This window comes from Montipora foliosa, chromosome 7 (assembly GCF_036669935.1).
Source record: "Montipora foliosa isolate CH-2021 chromosome 7, ASM3666993v2, whole genome shotgun sequence".
Classification (NCBI taxonomy): Eukaryota; Metazoa; Cnidaria; class Anthozoa; order Scleractinia; family Acroporidae; genus Montipora; species Montipora foliosa.
The window spans coordinates 37,363,473-37,383,472 of NC_090875.1; the positions used below are offsets into that span (position 1 = coordinate 37,363,473).

General features: G+C 39.7%; 2 protein-coding genes across 2 annotated transcripts in view; one reads left to right on the forward strand and one right to left on the reverse strand.

Moving 5' to 3' along the window:
- Positions 1 to 582, forward strand: part of LOC138010932 (integrase/recombinase xerD homolog) — a gene marked incomplete at its 5' end in the record, with an annotated part of 1,096 nt that extends 514 nt beyond the window's left edge. The window contains one exon of the mRNA XM_068857940.1: positions 1 to 582. This exon is cut by the window's left edge and continues 514 nt beyond it. Coding sequence (XP_068714041.1) covers positions 1 to 554 — 554 coding nt within the window.
- A 1,450-nt stretch (positions 583 to 2,032) lies between these two features.
- The window catches only part of LOC138009461 (uncharacterized), a 33,837-nt gene continuing 15,869 nt past the window's right edge, over positions 2,033 to 20,000 (reverse strand). The window contains exons 6-16 of the mRNA XM_068856481.1: positions 19,479 to 19,671; positions 17,831 to 18,081; positions 16,789 to 17,094; positions 16,057 to 16,356; positions 15,077 to 15,242; positions 14,304 to 14,485; positions 12,826 to 13,143; positions 8,722 to 8,840; positions 4,885 to 4,982; positions 3,821 to 4,234; positions 2,033 to 2,959 (exon numbers count right to left, since the gene is read on the reverse strand). Coding sequence (XP_068712582.1) covers positions 2,854 to 2,959; positions 3,821 to 4,234; positions 4,885 to 4,982; positions 8,722 to 8,840; positions 12,826 to 13,143; positions 14,304 to 14,485; positions 15,077 to 15,242; positions 16,057 to 16,356; positions 16,789 to 17,094; positions 17,831 to 18,081; positions 19,479 to 19,671 — 2,453 coding nt within the window. The 3' untranslated portion in view covers positions 2,033 to 2,853. The remainder of the gene's footprint in view (positions 2,960 to 3,820; positions 4,235 to 4,884; positions 4,983 to 8,721; positions 8,841 to 12,825; positions 13,144 to 14,303; positions 14,486 to 15,076; positions 15,243 to 16,056; positions 16,357 to 16,788; positions 17,095 to 17,830; positions 18,082 to 19,478; positions 19,672 to 20,000) is intronic.

Below are 20,000 nucleotides of genomic sequence, written 5' to 3' on the forward strand. Positions count from 1 at the left end.
CCCATATTCGCTTTTTATTTATATTACTGGTTGGTTTCGCCGGTTTTTTCCGGATTGACGAGTTATTATCCATGAAACTCGGAGATATTACTTTATTTACGGATCGAATGTCTATTTTTGTGCCGAAACGAAAGAATGATCAGATCAGAGAGGGTCATACCTCGGTCATAGCTAGATCGGGAAATTTAACTTGTCCTGTAGCAGTCACTGAGAGGTTGGTTAGTTTTTTACCAGAGCCTAAGAATCCTCATTTTCCTTTGATTAGGCGTATTGTTAAGTCTAAGTCAGGCGAGCGTTTTCATGGAAGCATCGGTATTTCTTATTCTACGATCTTGCTGGAATTTAAGAAGCTTGTTGGTCCTTTTGTTGACGATATTTCCATTTTCGGGACGCATAGTATCAAATCAGGGGCAGCTTCACATCCTGCCTGTAGAGCTATCAATGAGACACTTTTAGACAAGCATGCTGGTTGGAAATGTCCTAAAACAAAGAAGCGATACGTCAAGCATGTAGCTGAAGACTTTTTAAATGTGACCAAAATAATGGGCTTGTAGATTCGTTTGATTTTGCATTGTTTGCCTTGCGTCGGATAGGCATTGTATTTTGTTGTGAGACCTCGTAGGAAAGGCTGGCGAATGAGCCTTGGTTCCTATCCAGATTTCCAGTTTTTTCCTCGTGTTGGGGTTTTTGAAGGTTTTTTCTGGCCTCCGTGCTCATTCGTCATTTATTTGCCGTATTCCATGCATGCTTTTTCGTGTTTATTCAGTTTACGTTACTTTATGATTACGCAGCCTTTAGGGAGCAATGTGAGCCTTGGCTCCTATCCTTCGTGTCTTGCGAATTACATTGTCAATATATTTACTCCTAATAAAGTTTGGAGAATGGTCGTTCGTACGCACGCAGACCGTATCCAGTTTGCTCCATGTATTCTGTTGTGCCTTGTGCTATTTGGTCGTAATATGCCTAGTATAGTGCAGAACTCTTTTTCCTCTTGACGCTGACAAGGCGTGCAATTTGTTTCAAAGCAAGGACGCCGTGACAACACATCTGCATTCTAATGACCTTTGCCCGCATGTCCCTGCAACATGACCCCTCATGTCTGCCCACCTCAAAGCCAAATTAATCATCGAGATTGTGGGGCTTAGTTCTACTTTCTCAGGTCAATTTTTCAAACAACGTGTGCCAGGTACCAGGCAGACAATGTTAGCTCTACTTTTTAATAAATTATACACAGGTTAAAGCTCATATTCTGATACCTGTTAATTATTGGCCGTGTAAGTTTATAATACACAGGTACTTTAACCTTGCCTCCACTTCCTCCTTCTTATCTCAATTGATAGCGGTGTTTGTTTTGATGAAAAGTTCTTCATTGGAGATGATTCTCGGCCAGAAAGTCCTGAGAATTCTCCTAAAAATATTCTTTTTTGCAATATATCTGTCATGATTGCCTAAACACCCAAGAGTTCGCACCACATAGGAGGACTGATGGAACGATGCTCTAAACAATCCCGCGGAACTCACGAGAGATGCATGGGGAACGAGGTACCGAATAATGAATATATAAAGGGGGCAGGGATGGGGGCTGTACACTGAACAAACCAAAAGGACAATTTTATTTGGGAGACTTTTATTAGCCATTTGAAACAATAAATGGGAAAGTGATAATATTTTAAGGTCAAAATTTTAACCTCAGACTGGGACACAGCCTCGTTTCAAACGTCGAACTTTTCATGTGCCGAATCTAATGCAAATGAGAAAAATCTATTGTTTTCGTTCATTTGCATTAGATTCGGCACATGAAAAGTTCGATCCTTGAAACGGGCCTCAGTGACTCAACTGTTTTTGCTCGAGTGTTCCTAGGAGAGAACATCTCGTTGGCCAATCGTTATACTACATAAACGTAAAATCGTCTCATATTATGATCATGCACGGGCACACTAATTAATACGCGTTAAATTATTTCTGACAACTAGATGACACATGTCCAAATTCTTAACAAACAGCAAATAGATAAAACTTAAGTCGCTAATCGTTTTCTTTTGACAATTGGGAATGGGAGCTAACGAGCAGATGTCTTTGTCAGGTAAAACAATGGTTATAGCAGACATAGTGGAGGTGATATGCAAATGTAGCAATTACTTGTCTCCGCAGCAACATTTTATGATAATAGAGAGTTTTAGATTCTAGTACGAAAACGGCTACGAATACGAATTTTTCTCATAAAACAACAGTGAGCACGCGCAAACCAGCGCCATTTTGGCGGCAAAAACGTGACACCGTTGTCATTTTAGTACGTGGTTTTGCAAAAATGTCGTCGCGTCAAAACAAGTCGCCAAAACGATAGCGGTTTTGGCATTTTTTCGATCAGGAAAAGGCTCAGTTACCAGCAATAAGAATAACCGAGCAACCTATGCTGCTAACAAAGAGCAAGATTAATCGTCCGGGTTATAAATGTTCTCAGTATTTTCGCTAAAACGGGCAGTCAAATCTCGTACTCGTTCTCGTACTCGTCCTAGAATCTAAAGGTCTCTAATATTTGCTCCTAATAAATTTCATGGTTCATCATTTGACAATCTTGCAGAGCGAGATAGATAACCAGGCGGTATACAATGGAATCTAAATTTGCAGACATCCCCGTTCGAAATGCAACTACTGCAGTGGACACAGTCCTTCACACCGTTATACAAAAAAAAAAAAAAAAAAACCTAAAATTACAAAAATCGCCCTATTATATAAAATTACGCCGCGCAACGCTGATGGATTATTTACCTTTAAAATTAAGTTCGACCTTTTATCATTATTTTCTGCCTTTAACAAACACGTGTTGCTTCTTCGGATACGGTTTTCATTCTTTCACTTTGGCTGGTCGCTGTTGTATCCATCATTGATGGATCCAGGAAAGACTTCCATTTCCACCTTCGATTTGTCTTGTGGAGAATCGGTAATGCGCTTGGGAATTCTTTTAAACATTATGCAAAACAGGAAAATAAAGGGATTAATAATCAAATTATGAATCTTAAGCATGTAAATCTCTCAATTTATATCTTCTTACACAATAGACATTTCAGTTTATTCATCAATGATGGAAAGGTGTAACCCGTGGGACTTTTATAAAGAAGGCAAGTTGCTTGGCAACGGACGAAAGGACAACTGAAAGCTATAGTCCCAGGCACGAATCGAACCTTTGACCTCCGTAACACAGATCGAATGCTCTACCCATTGAGCTACTGGAACTTACTGGAGAGCTAGGTTGTTTTATCTAGATCCTGAATCGCCTAGTTATATCTAAATCTATCTAGGTCCTGAACGACCTACAGCAGCTCTTCAGTGAGTTCTAGTAGCTAATAGGTAGAACAATCGACCGGTGTTACGGAGGTCGGAGGTTCGATTCCCGCCTTGGACTCTGATTTTCAGTTGTCGTCCTTTAGCCCGTTGCCAAGCAACGTGCATTTTATATACATTTTAGTTTGTAGTCGTAGGATGCATTTTGACCCGCATTTCTTATTCCACGTTTTGACTTTAATTAACTGATTTCAATTGATTTGATCAGGCCACTGGTTATCTATACTTCATCTCCTTTCCTGGAGTGTAGAAAAGCACTTCCAGAGAAAAGTAGCTTGCTCAAGACCATAACTCATTCGTCCATTTAGGGATCAACCCGTTTTCCATAACACTTCCGAGCCTACCAGGACACGAAGCAGAAAATTGTACAAAAATTATTCGATTGTTCTTAGGCCGGCATCAAATCGTTATTTTTTCATTGACTGATTTCTCGTAATAAATATAACAAATGGGGTAAAGATCACCAGTCTTGTCGTACCTGTTCTTTGGATTACTGCATTTCAGTATGATTATAACAGCAATGATAATGACCAACAGACCGCCAGCAACGGAGCCCGCAATGATGTAAGGCATCTTGTAAGAGGCCTTCTCAATGGGCCTAGATGGAGCTACTGTTAATGTTACCATTGTTGACGTTTCAGCGACGAGGGTTTGCACGCTCGAAATGTTACCATTAATGGAGTTTGAAATGTCTGCCATAGACCCTTTAACGACGGAAACGAGGTTGTCTTTCATGATAGCGTCAACATTGGAAGTTCCGGGTGGAAATTGCAAGTAAAATGCTAAGCTTGCCAGTAGAGGATCCATAAAGATCTGTTTTGGGTAGCCTGGAAGAATGTGAACTTGGTCTTCTGTGAAGATGATGAAGGAAGCTGCCCTCTTACGGCGAGCACTGAACAAGCCATAAAAAAAGGAAACATGAACTACCACATCACCGAGTAACTATAATTTTAAATTGTCTGTTGCTTTTTGTTTGTTTGCCTTTTTTATCTTTTTCCTGGTCGTTTTTGTAAAAAAATGTGCATTTACAGTAGACATCTGGGAAACACTAGCAAACGTAAAATTTGTTTAAAGGTGTCAAAAATACCACTGCTTTGCAGAATCTTACGAAAGATAACATTAGAAGTCTTTGGCGGGTTATTTAGTTATCTTTTTAGTCATTTTTTATTTTTTCCTTAACTCAACAAGCGATGTTAATATTGATGTAAGGCAAAGAAAAGCTTAGCTCGCGCGAGCAAGTCTGAAAGCCCTAACCTTATTCAAACGGAGCTACTTTACTTCTCCTGCAACGACGTTTAAACAATGAGGATGAACAGTACGCTTAAAACGTTGCTTCGTTTGGGATCGTCAACAATACATCAATAACGGTATTTGTCATGATTTCACAGTAATAGAAAATTTTAAAAATGAACAAAACAAGTAAGGGAAAGAAGAAATAAAATGAATGAGGGAAATTTAAAAAGGAACAAAACAAATGAGGGAAAGAAGAAACAGAAGGAACAGGAAAGTGAATGGAAAAACAGAAAAAGCAGAAAAATGTACCTGGTAGGTGTAGATCTGCAGTCATCCGTTTCTGAGCAGTGCTTCGTTGCTGCTGTTGCAACTGCAGCCTTGAATGCTGCTTGTAGAGGCTGGTTCCACTGAAAAGGAATAGCAAAGAATACCCAAGACAGATCTCTTAAACGAGGCACATGTTGTGACTGGGACAATTATATAGCGCAAAGTGTTTTCTTTACTCAGTATCGCAAATTTTCATTTCACGTTCACGTAGCGAGACGTTGTAACAAAATGATCTGCTAATCTGGGAAACGTTTCTTCGGGATAAGGACTAAAAATTATTCAGCATTCCATGTTTGCTTGACAAAGTAGTTATAAGGGACATTCTACTTAAAAAAGCAAACGGGTAACTCCCGCCGAAGTAGACTAGCGTACGAAGCGCGCACGAGCGCGAAAGCTTCAAGTCTCCCGATTTTGCGCAGGGGCCAGTTCTCTCTCGATTCTATCCGCGCGTTCGGCGAATGAATAAAAATAAAAGGCTGTGGACAGTACCGCCAAAACAGTCAATAAATCTTGATGATGGGAAGTGGACGGACCGCTTCTTCGTACAAACCGGCGTTCGTCAGGGATGTCTGTTGTCGCCAACGATCTTCCTGTTGTGGTCGACTGGATAATGCGGCAGGCCACGGCAGGCAGGAGAACTGGAATACAGTGGACTTTCACGAAGCAGTTGGAAGACCTGGACTACGCAGACGACATCAGCCTTCTCTCCGACAGATATCAAGCCGATCAAGAAAAGCTATGCGGTGTTGCAGAAGAAGAGGAGAAGACTGGCTTCCAAATCAACATCGGGAAGACGGAGGTCATGAGGGTGAACAACAAAAAGCAAGACCCAGTGCGACTACACCAAGAAAGCATCAAAGTCGACAAGTTTGTTTACCTGGGCAGTGTAGTCAGTAAGGATGGGGGCACAGACGGAGACATCAAGTTCCTAATCAACAAAGCAAGACAGGCCTTCAACACCCTACGGCCAATCTGGAGATCAACAGCTTTCTCGCTTCACAACAAGATCCGGATCTTAAACACCAACGGGTAACAAAGACCCACAAACTCCAGACATTTATTAACAGATGTCTCAGGAACATCCTCAACATCAAGTGGCCGGAAGTCATCTCAAATAAACAACCGTAGGATAGCACCAGACAAGCCCCAATCGAGTCCGAGATCAAGAAACGACAAGAAGATCTTTTAGATCTCATAACCGTGCTTTAAAAATTTATCTTTTTTTCTTACCACTGTAGTCGCAACGTAGTGCACATTCACTGATGACTATAGATACAAAAGCACCTGATCAATCTGTAGCACAACAACTGACAATGACTGCACACGATCTTATTGCACCATCACTTATAGCCGTTGGGAAAACTCCGATTGCTCCATGAGTCGTAGCCGTTGTGAAATCTCCGATGACGTAATGGTCTTAATTAATTTGGAACATTCTTCGGATATGTATGGGTATCAACGATACGACAATAACACTATTAACAACTTACAGCTTTCTTTCTTAAAAATCACGATTAATTTTTTTTTACATGAGTAAAGCGGTAGCAAAGTAGTCACATGAGTCAAACAATTGAAGAATTACGTTATCCACGACTATGTTTAGTACGGTGGTTATTTCCCTACCAATGAAAGTTGCAACGTCGACACATTCAATGGATGACGTAATGACCTTTTATGTATTCAATACTTGCTTCCAATCAAGCACTTCAATAACACAAAAAGGCAATATATTTTGTACTAAATAAAAATAGATTACTTCATAGAAAGTGCGCCGTACGGGGTTTTATGCACGAGTTGTTTGTGTCAAAAACCCGAACGAGCGAGGAACGAGCGAGTGAGGGTTTTTGACACAAACAACGAGTGAATAAACCCCGTACAAAGCACTTTCTATGTCGTAAACTGTTTATTACACATAACATGAGAATTTTCATTAAAATAGTTTTCTGAACGCGAATTATAAACAAAAACTCACTAACAATAGAACCAAATGCAAATTTAATTTAATTCAATAACAAAGTACGATTTGCACGATTTGCACGAGATGCACGAGTGATTGGCATGGAAACGCCTTTACGCTATCGTTGATTGGTTATACTTTCACATGTGAAATAGCTGTACGCCATTCTGATTGGCTGTATAGGCCTTTTTCACATGTGAAAATAAAGCGTATAGATTTGTACAAATGAGCTTTATGGAATAAAATTCTCATGTTATGTGTAATAAAGAGTGCAATATTCATGAAATTTTTAGTACATTAACGTTTTAACAGCTTTTGGCGAATAAACATCATAAGTTGCGTGATTCGAAGTGCCACTGACTATATGACCGAGTAGAATTTTTGGTCTGCTCACCAACAAAACTAAATTTTATCTGTTTTCTTACCACTATAGTCGCAACGTAGTACACATTCCAAAGCATTCCTTGTTGATTCACTGATGACTATAGACACAAAATCACCTGATGAATCTGACAACAACGACTGCACACAAACTTATTGCACCATTACTTATAGCCGTTGTCAAATCCGATCAGTCATAGCTGTTGTGAAATCTCTATGACGTAATAGTCTTAGCTTTCTTTCTTAAAAGTTATGATGACATATTTCAATAACACAAAAATATATATATTTTGCTCTAAATAAAGAGCGGAGTATTCATAAAATTTTAAGTACATTAACGTTTTAACAGCTTTTTGGCGAATAAACATCATAAGTTGCGTGACTGGAAGTCCCACTGACTATGTGACCGAGTGAAAGTTTCGTTCAGCTCGCCGACAAAACGAAAAAAACAAGATCTTTTAGATCTTATAAACGCGCTTTAAAAATTTAGCTGTCCTCGTACCACTATAGTCGCAACGTAGTGCATATTCCATAGCAGTCCTTAATGAGTCATTGATTACTGTAGACACAAAATCACCTGATCAACCTTTAGCGCAACAACTCACAACAACGACTGCACACGATCTTATTGCACCGTCACTTATAGCCGTTGTAAACACTCCGATTGCAACATCAGTCGTAGCCGTTGTGAAATATCCGATGACGTAATGGTCTTAATTAATCTGGACCTTTTTTCGTATTTGTATGGATATGAACGATACGAGAATAACACTATAAACAACTTAGAGCTTTTTTTCTTAAAAATCACGATTAAACTTAATTATTGTTTTACACGAGCAAAGGGGTTGCAAAGTAGTCACACGAGTCACATAATTCAAGAATTACGTTATCTACGGTTATCTTTAGTACAGTGGTTACTTCCCTACCAATAAAAGTTGAAACGTCGACGCATTTCATGAATGACGTAATGGCTTTTTATGTATTCGATACTCGCTTCTAATCAAACGCTTCAATAGCACAAAAAGCAATATATTTTGTATTAAATAAAGAGTGGAATATTCAAAAATTTTAAGTACATTAAAGTTTTAACAGCTTTTGGCGAATAAACATCAACGTGCAGACCAAGAACCGCGATCGGCTCATGGCCGCGCGGTTAATAAGCAACGTGCAGAGCAAGAACCACGCTCGGCCCATGGCCGCGCGGTTAAAAATGGGGATGGATCAGTCACACGCTCTGCAAGCCTGTCTCTAACGTCACCAGACAAGCCATTGAATGGAGTCCACATCGGAAGCGGAAGGTGGGCCGACCAAAACAGACCTGGTGCAGAAGCGTTGACGCTGAAGTGAAGGCAGCTGGTAAGACGAGGACCGAGATGTAGAGGATTTCCCAGAACCATGTTCGTTCAAGGGGTGTTGTGGCGACCCTTTGTTCCCCTGGGAATTCAAAGGCATGTTGATTCAAAACGAAAATATTATCCAACCTGAGACACATTTAACCCCAGTATCTGCAACTCGACAGACTGGCTTCTCTCCTCGTCGGATGGTGTTCGCGGTTCTTCGGCAGGTGGAGGAGGAGGAGGTTCAGCTCCCTTTTCAAGTCCTTTTAGTAAATAGACAAACATGTATTTCAAAACTAGTACACTTTACATTGACACAACTTTATTAAACATAGTAATTCAGAACACTAGAAGTCATGTTTAGTTCTTCTAATATGAAAAATGCCCAAACAGAGATGTATCCCTTCTTGAAAAATTTGGGAGGTTCAGCTAATTAATATTCAAGAATTAATATTCGCTCTATTGCCTCTTAATTGCGGCTGTCGTACCCTTTCAGATTTCTACATTACTTAAAAAATAAAACCAGACGTTGCATGAAGCTTACAGTGGGTTGCCAGTGGTAAGTGTTACACAGACACAAAAAAAACTGAATTGGGTGGTATTGAACTGCAGCGTTCTAGCTATTTTTTTCAAGTGGGGGGTCATTAAGACCATTTGAGGGGTCACCCAGACGTCGTGCCAACAGAGGCCCTTTGGCTCACACGTTCAGACGTTTAATTATTTTGTAATATCCTGTCCAATTTTGAGGTCTTTCAATTTTTTAAGCTTTGTTAATAAATTCAGTATAAAGATAAAAAGTGTGTGCATTTGTGACAAATGTGCACACTTTCTTTAAGACTTATCGAGTACGAGTAATAACGTATGTCGATTTCCTTCAATGAAAATGCATCTTGTGGGTTTTCACTTTTCGACATCATTTTAAAGAAAGTGACCCTTCAATATGCAAGGTGCAGACATCTTGGCGAAATTTTTCACTCACACTGATGCGTTGTTGCGGTAATCTTATTGGCGATAACATGAGCCGAAAACATGCGAGAGACTTAACTGGTTTTTGCAAATGATAATGATAATGATAATGATAATGATATGGATAATACTAATAATAAAAATAAAGCACACAAATATGCGTAGGAATTGGAGATACGTTTATCTCTTAGGTATCCAAATCCTTCACTTACTTTAGCTGGAAGACCAAAGGTAGAAGTTGGGGAACGAAGATCAAAGAACACTTGAAGCGTACAATGATAGATAAGCTACAGGAGACGATAAAGGCAGAGAATTGGCATGGGCGGTTATTCATGATCACTTCGCGTTGGAATGATGAAGAACTTAGTCAAGATGCGTGTTTTGCATGGAGGAAGGGTTACCCATCGGTATCCACCCATACAGTTGCAGGCATGATCGAACTCTATGAACAACTCTTGCCAACTAAAGTGTATACAACACAGAAGACCAAAACAACCCAGGGAGAAGTAAGCTGTAGGCTGTGTGGTAAAGAAGCAGAGACACTTCCACACATTTTGTCAGGATGTTCTACACTTGCTTAATCAAAGTATTTGGACCGACACAATGCTGCTCTGAAGATATTATTCTTCAAGTTGGTGGAAAGTTTCCCTCCTTGGTACTCACCTGTGAAACCAAAACCTATCTATGAGTCGGATGGAGGGAAATCTTTTTGGGATGTGGCGGTATATGCAGAATACACATTTGTTAGAGCTGATTGGCCGTTCCGAAATTCAGCAAGGAACTGGGGCTAGTTTCAAATTTTAACTAATCGATAAACTTCCACTACCACATGAAAGATCATGTTGAGATTCATTTGGTCATTTGGCCAAGTATGGTGCTTTTAGGGTGAACAGAGACCAAGTTATGGACCTTGAAACATGGCTCAAAATCCATACAGGCGTCTCTAATTTTGATACAGCGTCCCCCAAAACCATATAAACTCTTAAAATTTTTATGATTTCCGTTATACTCTTTAAAATGGGCAAACATAGCGATTTTGATCGCAGCTTCTTTCAAATTGTAGGTACATGACGGGATTTTACAGTTGTTACTAAACTGATTTTAAAAAAAAATTCAGTTTATATGGTTTTGGGGGACGCTTTGTCAAAATTAGAGACGTTTGTATAGATTTTGAACCGTATTTCAAGGTTCATAACTTGGTCTCCGTTCACCTGTAAAAGCATCATACTTGGTCAAATGACCAATCTTAACATGATCTTTCATGTGGTGGTGTAAGTTCATCGATTAGTTAAAATTTGAAACTCGTCCCAGTTCCCTGCTGAATTTCGGAACGGCCAATAGAGTTGACGTACGCTTCTTCGACTACAAGGCAAAGCAAGTCTGGGCAGTAGAAATGAGCTGCCCCTGGATTGATAACCGTGAAAAGAAATTTGAAGAGAAGGCAATAAAATATGGACCATTACTTTTCGAATCAACAAACATTTCAAAACAGATTTCACGATAAAAGTTAACGTTAAGAAGCAACGACGTTTCGCCCGTTCGACGGTCATTTTCAAATTGAAAAGTAAAATGTTTGTATGCGCTTAAATATATACAATCGATCATAAAAATGCTAATGAGATACTGACTAAAACTCTAAATATGTATATAGAAACAATACAAGAAAATTGCGGCATGAATGATAAAGAAAAACGCTATGGAGATAGAAATCATATAAAAGTGAAATAATTAATTAAATAGCTTCGCGCGGATATAAGGGCAAAATTTTCTTGTCACTGTCATGGCACATCGAAAAACAGTTACAGTGTAGGCAAAATGAGTAAAAAAACACTTGTTCGCTTGCATTTTAGAGCAAAACAAAGAAACAAATCAACTATTTCTTTATGTCCATCAAAAGAGTGTGTGGAGTAACTTCATCCACCAAGTTTGAACTATTACTAATATACTGTTTTGTCGTTCTCGTTCTCTTTCTCTCTTCTTTCGTTTCTGTTCTGTCATAGTTCGTCCAGGAATCATGCGACCTTACCAAATTAAAAATCTTCTGGAGATATGCCAAAAAGCAGTACTAAACAAACTAAAAATTAACACTCCTTTAAGTTTATATTCCTCCGATGCTTCCTCCGATGCTTGACTTGAACATGAATGTCCAATATCAAAGATGTGCGCTTTAAACTAGCTGGAGTGTCAGCTGGATGGCCTCGGTATGGTCAGGTGATTGATTGGCATACATGGATGGGTGAATGGACGTACGGTAGTACGGTGACCAAAACCAACATTTCTCGCACAGATGGGTTTTCATATTTTCTTACCCATGGTGCTCCGCGCTCGCCGATCCACCCCTCCATGTTTGCCAATGTGACCAGTATCACGTGCTCAAGTCTAGAGATCAGCGAGGAGGCCACAAAAGCTCTTGACAGTCGACGCTTTTCGTTTTCAGGAAGAAAATGGTTTGGAATTTTTCTCCTCAAATTTTCGCCGGTTTCAATCCAGGTTTGACGTAATAAAGCTGTGGTCAGGACACATCGGTGGCTATGTATTTATTCAAGACTAGTCAAGCATTGGAGGGATATAAACTTAAAACTGAGTGTTTATTTTTAAATCCTTAGAGCTGCTTTTTGCTCTGTAATGCAATTTTGGCCTAAGTCTTATCTAAAGGAGATTTTTAATTTTGAATCAGATAAGGTTGCATGATGCCTGGACGGCCTATGACAAAAGTGTAGAAACGAAAGAAGAGAGAAAGAGAACGAGAACGACAAAACGGTACACCAGTAATAGCTTAAACTTGGTGGAAGACGTTACTCCGCAAATTCTTTTCTTGGACACTAAACCGTTTTTTACGGATGAGTTATTTTAAGTGGATGCTTATTTTTAAAAGGTGGTTTAATCCTTTTTTCATTTGTTCAGGAGTGAAACTCGACTTTTTAGTCTAAACTGAAATTAAGTAAGAATCATCTGTTCTCTTATTGGAAATAATCGATTTGTTTGTTTGTTTGGCTTTAAAATGCGAGCGAACAAGAGTTTTTTTACTCCGTTTGCCTAACTGCTTTCTAAGTGCCTCGAAAGTGACAAGAAAATTTTGCCCTTATGTTACAAACACGTCATCAATCGCAATGAGCTCTCGTAAAAGGGAGGAGAAATATCGCTAGCTTGTGTTTAAGAAGTTTGCCGATCCTGGCAAAAAAAAAGTGGGATAAAGTACATTAATAGAACTCTTTTTTTGACCTTGAACCGACGAAGACGAATGAAAGCTGATAAAGGTAATATTTTATGACCAATATTTACCTCCCCCTACGGTCCTGGCAGTGAATATCTGACTTCCTTTGAAACTGAATGCTCTTCTCCCCGAGTGAACTGTTACAGCCAGGACCTGTACACTGTATTCAGTTTGTGCTCTAAGTCGCAGTACCTCTAACTGCATCCGTGTTCCATTATAATTAGCTATTGCCACAGTCGGTGCAGCATCGTTATTAGTTGGTGTACATACAACAGCATAAAAGGCAAGAATATAAGGATGATCGGGAACATAGTAAGCCCAAGAGACGTTCATGCTTGAATATTTTACGCTGAAGATGCTGATGTTCCAGTCGTTAACTACTGGAGCTAAAAGAAATAGGAGAAAATGGTTATTGCATAAATGATGTTAAAAATTCGGATTAGTGAATAACCCTACGAAGCTTAAGCCTTAACCCTTACACGTTCCAGCAAAATCATATCCTCGCTGCGATGAAATGAAGGGTATGTCGCATCCCGTTGGGTTTTTATTTTGGATATACATGTAAAAACCGTTTTGTGTTAAACAGGCTGCCGACGATTTTTTTTTTAACTAGGACAGCCCATTTCCGAGTTCCCCTCAGCCTCCCTATCAAAGCGATGCCTGGTGCACAACCGTTCATATGAAAATGAGTTTAATTTGCACGTGAATGAAATTTTACTTTCATATGAAAGGATCAGCACTAAGACTCGCTTTGAGAAAGAGGCAAAGGTTATTCGGAAATGGCCTAATGCTTCTTGTTGGTTATGACGTTGTAACTTCCGCCATCTTGGATTCCGACGCCATCTTGGATTTTGAGATTTTTGTTAGAAAGAACGAAAACTGATAAAACATGTATTCAACATCACAATGGATGGGAAAAAAAAAAAGATTTATTTTTGATTTAAATAGAAATATGAAGTAATGTGTTTGGATTCGTCCAGGAAAAGTTTCTCGGCCCAAACGGAACAAGTTAGCGGTAACCTTTAAAGTACCTATAGGCCGTAAACATCGGACCCTGAATTATGAAGCAAAGGATTTGGACGAAATGGATAAGGGTATACATTTGCTGACTGTCGATTACAATAAACACTGGACTGAATATTCACGACCACCATTCGATTCCGTCCCCGTGTGATTATTACAGGTACCCTGGAGACGAATCTTGCCCCTTCATATTCTTGTGCCTTTCCAACTAAAAAGGACAAGTTTGACGGTATAGTTGACTGTTATACTATCGACTACAGTTAAAACTTCGAGTAAAGAAAAGATATTTCTCCCGACGTTAACTGGTACAATAGAGAACAATCTCTTATGATTATTTTGTCACTTCAATCAATACACGATTGAGTGGAAACACATTGGCTACGATCGAGTAAGCCTTGAGAAAGGCTGGAGACATTCTATATTAGTATTTCTATATCTGTTACGTTGAATGTGTAGGAAACCCACCTCTCCATCAAGTCACATGTGTCATATGTGTCAGCGGTCGAGGTATTATTTTCCTTACCATTTATTATTGATTCATTGATAACCAGGTATTGAGCTTGAAATCCATGCCAGGACTCAGTGTAACGAGTGGATTTGTAATCGAAGTGAAACTTCTGCGCCAGAAAAAAGAAGGTGTCTCTCTGACCACACAGGAGTTCGGGTCTTACACCACTGTCATCGCTAACAGAAACAGAGACGTTTCTGAAAAGAAAAGAAAAAAGACAAACATCATTTGATGTGTTATATCAAATAGGTCCGTTTAATATATCTTATTAATCGAAACTAAAACCAAGAAAAAGACGGAGAAATAAAATCGTAGAAATCTATGCTAATGAAAACAAGATATCCAAATGATTTCCTTTGTTTCAACTTGACGAATTATTGATGTCTTTAATAAGAAGTATTATAAATTTGATTTCAGTTGCTTCGTTTTGTCGCATGCCATGCCATCGGAAGGACTTATAAAACAACATAAACAACGCGATTTCTACTATTAACGATTCATTGTTTCTCAAGTTTCTCTTGCTTCATAGCGTTGTGATGCACGCAGAAAGTTTAGACAGCACCAAAGGAGCGTACGAGTAGCTCAAGGCGCAGCCGAGAGCAACTTTAGCTTCTGGAGTATTCCCAAATGTTCTCAAGTACATTATAAGTCAACCATGCGTAGCTAAAAGTATGAATGAATTCTCCTATAACTACATGGCGAGGTGAAGTTAAGTTTGCTTACGTCATGATGCACGCTTACGTCATGATGCACGCTTACGTATACTGAGTTCACTAGATATAACATACTGGCATTTGTAGGACAGTGGAATATTGAAAAGAGGAAAGGAGAGTAAAACGCTTTTGTCTTCGTCACCAGGGTCAATGTCCCAAGTGCAGTCTGAATTTTCGATTCTTTTAGGAAATCCAGGACTTTGAATAACACCTGAACTGTTGTTTACTGCTGATCCACATTCTGAGGGGAAAAAAATAATGAACTGGTTTTATAGAACATCCATACACCTCATTCATATAAGATCAGAGAGTTAAAGGACTGGTAATGTGTATGCACGACCGAAACGTTCAACTGTAGAGTTTTTAACCAATAAGCTTCTTTTGATTTAACAATCACTCTGCGAGCGCTCGTTGGACATATAAACAATAGTCTCTGTTTGACGCAAAAATATGTTCTGGTATTTGTCCGAGGACATTAGGGCTATTTATACGGGAGAAAATAAGACGCGTCTTTTCAATTCGCAACCTTTTGAATGAAAAGTACGAGGTGGTAACTATGAATTAACAGTTATTCGTCGAGGGCGTGCTAGATTTATAATGATAAATAACCAAATAAGACGCGAACCATTTATACGAGATGTTCGCGTCTTATGTAGGACGCGAACGTATAAATGGTACAGTTCGCGTCCTATTTAAGACGCGTCTTATTTTCTCCCGTATAAATGGATCCTATTATCTGTTTCGAGGAGCGAACAATTTTTTTGAGAGCGAAGCTCGAGGAAAACTGTGAGCTTTGAGGTCGGTCACGTGACGCGTTTAGACCATGCTGGGGGATAACCCTGCGATGGACTAGCATCCCATCAAGAAGGGAGTAGAAATACCCCTAGTCGCTTCATGCTACATGGAAACCTGAGATAAGCGCTGGCCTGATGATACAGAAACATAACCATAAATGTACATAAAATATACATAAACGTTAAATAAACTCTGCACGGATACACTGATTATATTTTCGTTGTTCAATAGGTTTTACCTGTTTCCGAGAAATGACTTACTTGTCTTGATATAGCTTGCCCTCTTGTCACTTCCTTCTCCTTTAGCCGTGAAGGCTTTAACCCACACTCTATAAAACGTATTGGGCTGAAGTCCAGTGATTGTCATCTCTAGTACGTCAGGGCCAACTGTTATATTTCTGACAGACCCGCCGTAATAGGACTTGAAAGCGAAGGTGTAATATATTCGATATCCTTTCAGATTACCACGAACATACTTTTGTGAAAGCCTTCCCCATCTGATCCTAATCGTGTCGTAATTAATGGCACGAGAATCATGGATATAAGGGCTTCTGGATGGCACTAAAAGACAATAGAACAAAACGTAATTGAACCAATCCAGGGTAAGGGGGACGGGGGGGTGGGGGGGGGGGGTTCAAAAGAAACTATGCGCCCTGGGAAGGTCCAAAGAGGGAACCACAAGTCATTGTGAAGGTTATTCCAGTGGAAAGGAGAATGAGTGGATACATACATACAGATATTGTGTTTTAGATATGCATCAGTTACTCCTTTTTTTTCCACCCTTGCTTACCATAGAGTCTCCAGTAGCTCAGTGGTTACAGCGAATGGCTAGATCACGGAGGGGAGTGGGTTCGAATCCCATCAAGTGTTAATTAAAGACCTACCCAAATACATGGACTATGAATTGAACAAAGAATCAAAGAATGGCTATCGCTTGTTGTTTACCTATAATTTATTTTAATCTTTGTATCTTAATATATGAATCAATTTTACCTCCTTCTTCAGTTTGTACTTGAATCCAGCCAGTATTACCACGTTGACTTTCGTCAGTTAGAATGGCGACCAAAATCAAGCTGTAGTTGGTAAAAGGTTCCAATCTTGAGATATTCACCTGAGTTTTGTCTGCGGGCAACCAAAGTGCGCCGTAATAACCTGGCGCAGAAATACTGTTGTATAGGATGAGATATTTCTGAACGGAGGAAACGCCGAGAGAACTACTCGGAGGTGGCGTCCATGATAGATCGATAGATGAGTAGCTGGCATTGGCTTGAATCTCAGTCCAAAAGTCTAACGTCTCCCCTGATAAAAGCAAAGTAAGGTAAATAAAAAAACTAAGTTAATTTATTATTACTTCCTCTTTTGTTTATTTATTCTTTTTTTTACGAAATTAACCCTTAGCGCACATTCCTTTCCAGGAGTCCAGTGTCAGAAACCAAATGTGCCATATTTCACATTTCAGGCCTCGACCACACTAACGCGTTTTAAAAGTATCCGTTTTCGTCTCAACGAAAACGAAGCAAAATATTTTCCCCTACACGAGCGTTTCCTGTTTGTTTTCACCCGGCCGCACTAATGCACTTCGGCACCGTTTTTAAAAACCTCCGTTTCCACCTATCCACTCTGGAAACGAAGCATTTTCAAAACGATGCGTTTTCAAAAGCCTACATTTTTGAAATCGTTTTCGAAAGCTTCCATTTTCATCAACGTTTTCAGTTATTCAAGTATTGTGGACAATAGGAGAAAACGCATCAAAAAGTATGCATTTTCATACAAAACTGCATAAGTGTGGTCGGAGCTTTAGACAACGACAATTTGCCGTCAGACAGTGTATGCTACACCAAACCCTTGCGGTCACGTCAGTTTGCTCTCCCTTCCCACATCGCAAATTGTGAAAAAGTGTGATATCAAGTATACAACTAATTGCAACTTCCATCTGGGACACGGTAGGATATCATGTTTAACAATATATCAATAACTACAGCGAAAGAGAGCCATAATGATGATGCAGTTCAGTATAGGTTTTACGTGTACGTACCAGTTATGATGGTGATATTTCGGTGTTCGGCTTTGTAATGCCCCAAGACTCTTGAGTTGTTCAATTGAGGATCATATCTATAGTCTTTGAAACCATCTGCACGAATATTCATGGTCTCCGCTTCAATCAGCATCGTCTCGTTTGTTAATTGTCCGCAGACTTCCAAAAGAAATCGCTCCTTATCATCGTAATCATGATAATCAGCATCACCCTTACCCGCTGTTACCGGGACAGAAATACGAACACCTCCACTAAGGTATAGACAGAGAAAAAGAAACAAATAATAGAAGGATGACAGAAACGTCTAAGAGCAGGCAGGGAAAAAATAAGGAGTCTAGACAGCAAAAAACTGTAAGGAAGCTGAAAATAAAAGTGATGAGATTCTTGTGGCTGGACATCTGCTGAGGGTCGAGCGCTGTCCCCTTCTACTCAGCCTTGGTAATACTGATAACGTTGATTGACCTATTTAAGACATTATCAGGATAAACATTCCTGCGTAATTATAAATTTTATTGGCAAAAACCGACTATGTGTCGTTAAAAGTCCTGTCAATGAGGGTTTTGACCAGCGCTATTTTGTAGCAAGGAAGTGTAAAACTCTTGCGACTGTCGAGACTCAGCTCTTGTCTGAAGACGTATTTTATGACCAGCGTGATGCCTGGGGTGGGAGGGGAGGGGGGAAGTCCAATATAAAAAGGACAGGGGTGCTCGTCTAAAATTTTGAAAGGACCCCCTAAGAGGTACAGAGATCTTGTTTCGTGGGTGTGTCTTGATGTTTCCCCGGAGAGGTGCTATTCTAAAGCAACAGATGTTACAGTGCAACGCTTCTCAGCGTGTCCACCCAACAAACTTTCACATTTGACAACTACGTGTAAATTCGTCAACTCAACAACCCATGCAACGGTGTTCAACTTACAACTGTGCGAACTTTGCAAGGAGGCGTGACTGTCAATCAAATTCACACATCCTAATTGGCGGACAATTTGTAAAAAAAAACTATGTTAGGTCCCCACGGTAAGGCACGTCGCACTGTAACTGACACTGACTTTTTTCGGCTCAATACCCTAAAAGAAACCGCGAAAGCTCCTTCTGTGGACCCTTTGAGGCTGAAAACCCCGAGAGGTGCCAAACCCGCCTTTTAAATCCCTAAAAGGCACGACGACCATAGGGAGAGTCCCCTCGTGGGGTTAATGGTGTTGTCAACGGAATCCCCTTTATCCACTGTTCTAGAATAATACAAGAATTCTTAAGTTACTGTTCCACCGTCGTCATGTGGAAGACAAATTCTTCATTTTCCCTGGATGTCAACTTTATTTTTACTTTACTTTAATTATTTCATTAACATTCAACAGCCAAACAATCATTTCAAGAACCTGTCACATACACAGCGGATATGTGAAATAAATGATTATTTGGGCATTTTACAGTTCAGATTCATCTTCAAAACGGATCCATGATATCGTTGGTCTTACCGCGTTTTAGTTTTCCTATCTGGTTAGACTCTTGATAACTAATTACTCGTCCTCCTACGTGAATGTACGGCTATGCATTTATTTGGTTTACGGTTCAGCCCTTGACGAAAATTGTCTCATTGGGATGTTGTGCTGAGCCGCTCAGCATGAATCTCTGTTTGGTATGTCCTTATTTACCTGCAATAGTCGTCGTATCTACGACCGAGAGACAACTCAGCAAATGTCAACCATGTCATCGATGTTTCAGATTGAGGGTTGATGTTCCAATGGCAGCGAGATTCTTGGTACTGTACATAATAGAAATTATGACTGAATGGCTTGTCAGCGCTGGAGAAGTAGTTGCTATCTTCTGTAAGGTAGCCCCCACATACTGTGAAAACAAGGAGAACAACGGTACCTCTATCAATACGGATTAAAAGGATTCACAAGGTTACGTTTGTACTAGAACGTAATACTACCTTGAGGAACAAAAAAACTCAAGGTTGATGATATGGACTGACTTCCTAGGACTGTAGTAATAAAATGTTTATTCTGTTGTGGAAAATTGAGAAAACTCTAGTTGCGCATACCTCCATTCGACGTGGCTTTCCATTCGTGTGCCTTTCTTTCCCTTTCTTTTCCTTCGTAGAAGATTACGAAGGGAGATTGATTTCTACCGAGACTGAATATCTGGGTTAACCCGGCCTCGGAAAGGGGGAG